Source organism: Chenopodium quinoa, unplaced genomic scaffold (assembly GCF_001683475.1).
Source record: "Chenopodium quinoa cultivar QQ74 unplaced genomic scaffold, ASM168347v1, whole genome shotgun sequence".
NCBI lineage: Eukaryota > Viridiplantae > Streptophyta > Magnoliopsida > Caryophyllales > Amaranthaceae > Chenopodium > Chenopodium quinoa.
Genome location: NW_018743920.1, coordinates 7335642 through 7339542, shown reverse-complemented (window position 1 = coordinate 7339542; position 3901 = coordinate 7335642). Strand labels below are relative to the sequence as shown.

Sequence of the window (3901 nt, the reverse complement as noted above, 5' to 3'; positions counted from 1 at the left end):
AGAATCAGTGTTGATATGCTGAAAGAATGGTCGTCTAATGTCACTCTATCAGAAGCACTAAGGCTTTTGACCACCACCCCACATATAATCCCCTCAAAAGCTCAGAATCAGAAATGCTGGAAGAAAAATAATCTCCCTATGCACCAGTATAAGGGTTCAACCACAGTGATGCCGAATCTTGATATACGACTTTCACTTTCCTACAGTAGCAATCTTCTGATTCCATCATTAATCAGACTGGGTACAAACTCAATAAGATCGAACCTGATGTTGAATGAATTTCTTGCTATTCGTCAATCATGGACAATGGACAAACAAAACTTCAATTTTCCCTGCATTTTATATAGACTAACACTGTATACAACAAATGGAACTCTTACTACACGTGGATATGAACAAGCAAAACATACAAAGATCTCCATTACAAAATGACCAAATACATTGAATAAATATTTCATTTAAAAACTCATCAAATACAACACATGTACCAAAATCTTTGCACTTGCAGCATGTATTAAGTCAGGGTCTGCTGATCTCCCTACGATTAGCATTCCTCTTAGCTAAAATTCTCAGTTTGCTTGTTTACTCAGCAGCTTCAGGAGTGCCATCTGCCACAACACAAATATAAAACAAGGTAGGAAAATTACTCCTTACTCAAATAGACAGAAACTAAAATATTCAAGCAAAGTGTCCTCCAAAAAGGGAGACCAATGATTTGAGTGAATCTCAAGCACTATGATATCACATATCAGTGAGCATGATAGGCAATAAGGCCAGCAGCTAGAGAAAACAACGTGACCACTCCATGAAGTTTTTTTTCTCTCAACCCTCCAAAAAGTATATACCTCAATTGACATAGACCTCACAAGACAACCATCATCCCACGGGTTCAATCTGTAATGCCCGCACTTGTTATAAACTTTAGGCAAGCTCATAGTTTCTTGATCCTATTCCCTGAAGTTGCACCAATACTTAAAAAATAGGGAGGCTCTCTTAAACTTGCAAGGAAAAAAACACAAATCTAATATCAAACTAAAATTCACTTTTATAATTTTCATGCGTCTTCTTGTCAACAGTGACAGAAATTCGCTTAATATATGCATAAATAAGATTATCTTGTCAGAGCCTATATCAGGGAAGCCACATGTTTCTTAAATAAGGGATCGCGGAGCTTATTACTAATTTGGTGCACGATCCATCAGGCAGAAGTGCAGAACAATCGATGGCCCTTAGCCAAGTAGTTAAGTACTTCAAATTCATATAGGGAAACACAGGTATAGCTGACGAATATAAAAATGTTGCTAACTACTAATAGCCAGGGGAAGAATATAACCTTAGAAGCTAATCATTCTTGTACTCAAAGCTCAGTCAAGGCTTATTCTAGTGTGTACAAGAGCACTAATCATTCTTGTACTTAAACTCAGCCAAGATTTATTCCAAATAACACACTGCTGAACCAAGACAGTGAGACATTGCTCCAATTTGCGTGGACACGTGGAGTGAATGATTAACCCTTTGCAACATCAACAGCCCTCTCCCCCCTCTCAAAAATCGACTTTGAAACACCAAGCTCACACCATATATGCATGATATAATCTTTGAATACTATTCATTGGTCTCAATAAACACACCCACAGTTTCCCGCCACTCCTCCATACAAGAATAGCACGCATACAATTACAACATAATCAACGCGATCATATCAAAATTAGACCTCCTAAATCTTCCTTCTCTCCATGATCTTCCTACTGATCCTTCAACCGTAAGTAATTCGGTAATTCCAATACACTAATACACATCAAGTTTCCAAATACATTAACCAGCAAGCTCATACCATAATCTAACAGACAACACAACTAATGGATAATGCAACTGCAAAATATACTACAAATCACCTTTAGTTTCACAATTGAGTCATAGTTCACCAATTTCTTTTTAATTTGTAAACATAAGTCATTCTACCATACCAATTGAGCATGGATTGCCACATTATAACATCAATGTAATTAAAACATAAGGTAATCTATACTACCAGCTTCCCCTTAATCCAGAAATCATGTTACATCCAACACTCAAAAACTAACAAAACAATGCACAAGATTATAACTATTCATTACCTTCCTCACCATCACCAACCTCTTCTCCTTCCCCTTCCTCATCGTCGTCGTCCTCCTCCTCGTCGTCATCCACAGAATCAACCCCATACATTTGATTCAAATAATCCACAGCCCCTTTAGTAAAAACCAGCTTCTCAGCATTCAAAACATCAAACAAATTCAAACTTCTTGGAGTCAACAACTTCAAAGTCCTAATATTCCTCCCAGATTTCTCCACATTTTCTTCCAATTCCGTCAAAAAAAACATCGATTTCTCAGCTGGGTCAAGCCCCCACCTCTGCATTGCCGCAATAAAATCCTTAGTTTTAGGCTTCCCAAAATTCTCCGCAAATTCTTCCACAACAATCGAATTCTCAGCGGCACTAGCAATGGCGGTCGAAAGCGCAAGCCTCTTCTCCTTCTTGTTCATCTTAATGGACCAATCTCTGGGCTTCGGCCCAAAAACAACCCCACCACCGGGCCTGAGAGGAGACCTCTGAGACCCACGTCGGGCCCGACCAGTTTTCTTTTGTGGGTAGGGTTTCCGACCACCACCACGAACTTCCGCACGTGTGAGAGTAGAGGCGGTCCCACGGCGTTTGTTCTGGAGTTGGGTGATGAGGCCGCGGTGAACGACGGCACGGGCCGTTTCGGATGGGGCGGTTTTGAGGTTGAGAAACGTTTCGCCGACTTTTTCTCCGGAGAAATTGAGGATTGGAAGAGGGGTGAGCTCGGATTTGATGGAGAGAGAAAGTGAAATTTGAGAAGGGGAAAAGGAAGGGAGTTTGAGAATGGGTTTGGAAGAAAAATGGTGGGATTTAGTGGAGAAGAGGGAGGAAGAGAAGAAGGAGAGAGAAATAGAGGATGAAGTTGAAGTCGCCATTGTTGAAGGTAGAGTAAGGTTTTTTGAGGGGATGAGAAAGGGTGGTTAGGCTTATCCGTTGGAGAGAGAATAGAGATTATAGATTAGAGATTAGAGAGTTGGACATTGAAAGTCAGAAAGATGAGTCGACTCCATTGATTTATTACATAAACATTTTTTAAACTAATGGCAAATTTGTAATTTTGGAAAGGTTTGGAATGTACACATCAGATTCATGATTTCTACTAGGTTCTTCATTGCGCGCAGATTACAAGCTCTTTGATGGGGAAATTTGTCAAAAATAAGCCAATTTTTGCGCGGTTAGCTCAAAATAAATCATTCTTTGGATAAACTTAAAATAAGTCAATCTTTTTTGGAGTATTATCTTTAAGTACGCTAAATTACCTACAACCTGCCCAACAAATCATTACTTTAATTTATTTATTTATTTTAATTTTGGAAATTCTTTCATCCCCATGAATCCCAACTCATCAGCCACCACTTCCTGCAACTCAACCACCACATCCCAACAATTACCCTTCACCACCTATGCCCAGCTACCACCATCAAGTTGCCACTCACCATGTTAATAAACTCTTGACAATTTTTCCATATAATTATGCAATAAGTTAAACAAAAGAGAGAAAGTTATTGTTTTTAATTTTATATACAAACAAAATAACTTTAAATTTATATCTGTATTTAACAAAGACACCAAGGTTAGTACCCTTATAATACTCTTAATTACCAAAATTAGTTAGTTTAACAATAATTTATTTATTTATTTATTTTTCTATAAAAGATATGGCATATGGAGTAATATTTATAAGATACGAGTATAAAGTAATACATATGAAAAGTATGTGATTCAAATTAAAATTACTACAATAATGTAATTTGGTGAATCTTAATTTTGTCATGTTAGTGCATAAATTGTAGTAGG

General features: G+C 37.8%; 1 protein-coding gene across 1 annotated transcript; it reads right to left on the bottom strand.

The window, feature by feature from the left end:
- Window positions 1-307: 307 nt before the first annotated feature.
- Window positions 308-3103, bottom strand: LOC110688298 (50S ribosomal protein L4, chloroplastic-like). The gene is made up of 2 exons (XM_021865030.1): window positions 2118-3103; window positions 308-608 (listed from the first exon to the last, which is right to left on the bottom strand). The coding sequence occupies exons 1-2, from the start codon at window positions 2977-2979 to the stop codon at window positions 583-585; spliced, it is 888 nt and encodes a 295-aa protein (XP_021720722.1). The 5' UTR covers window positions 2980-3103; the 3' UTR covers window positions 308-582.
- Between the last annotated feature and the right edge of the window lie 798 nt (window positions 3104-3901).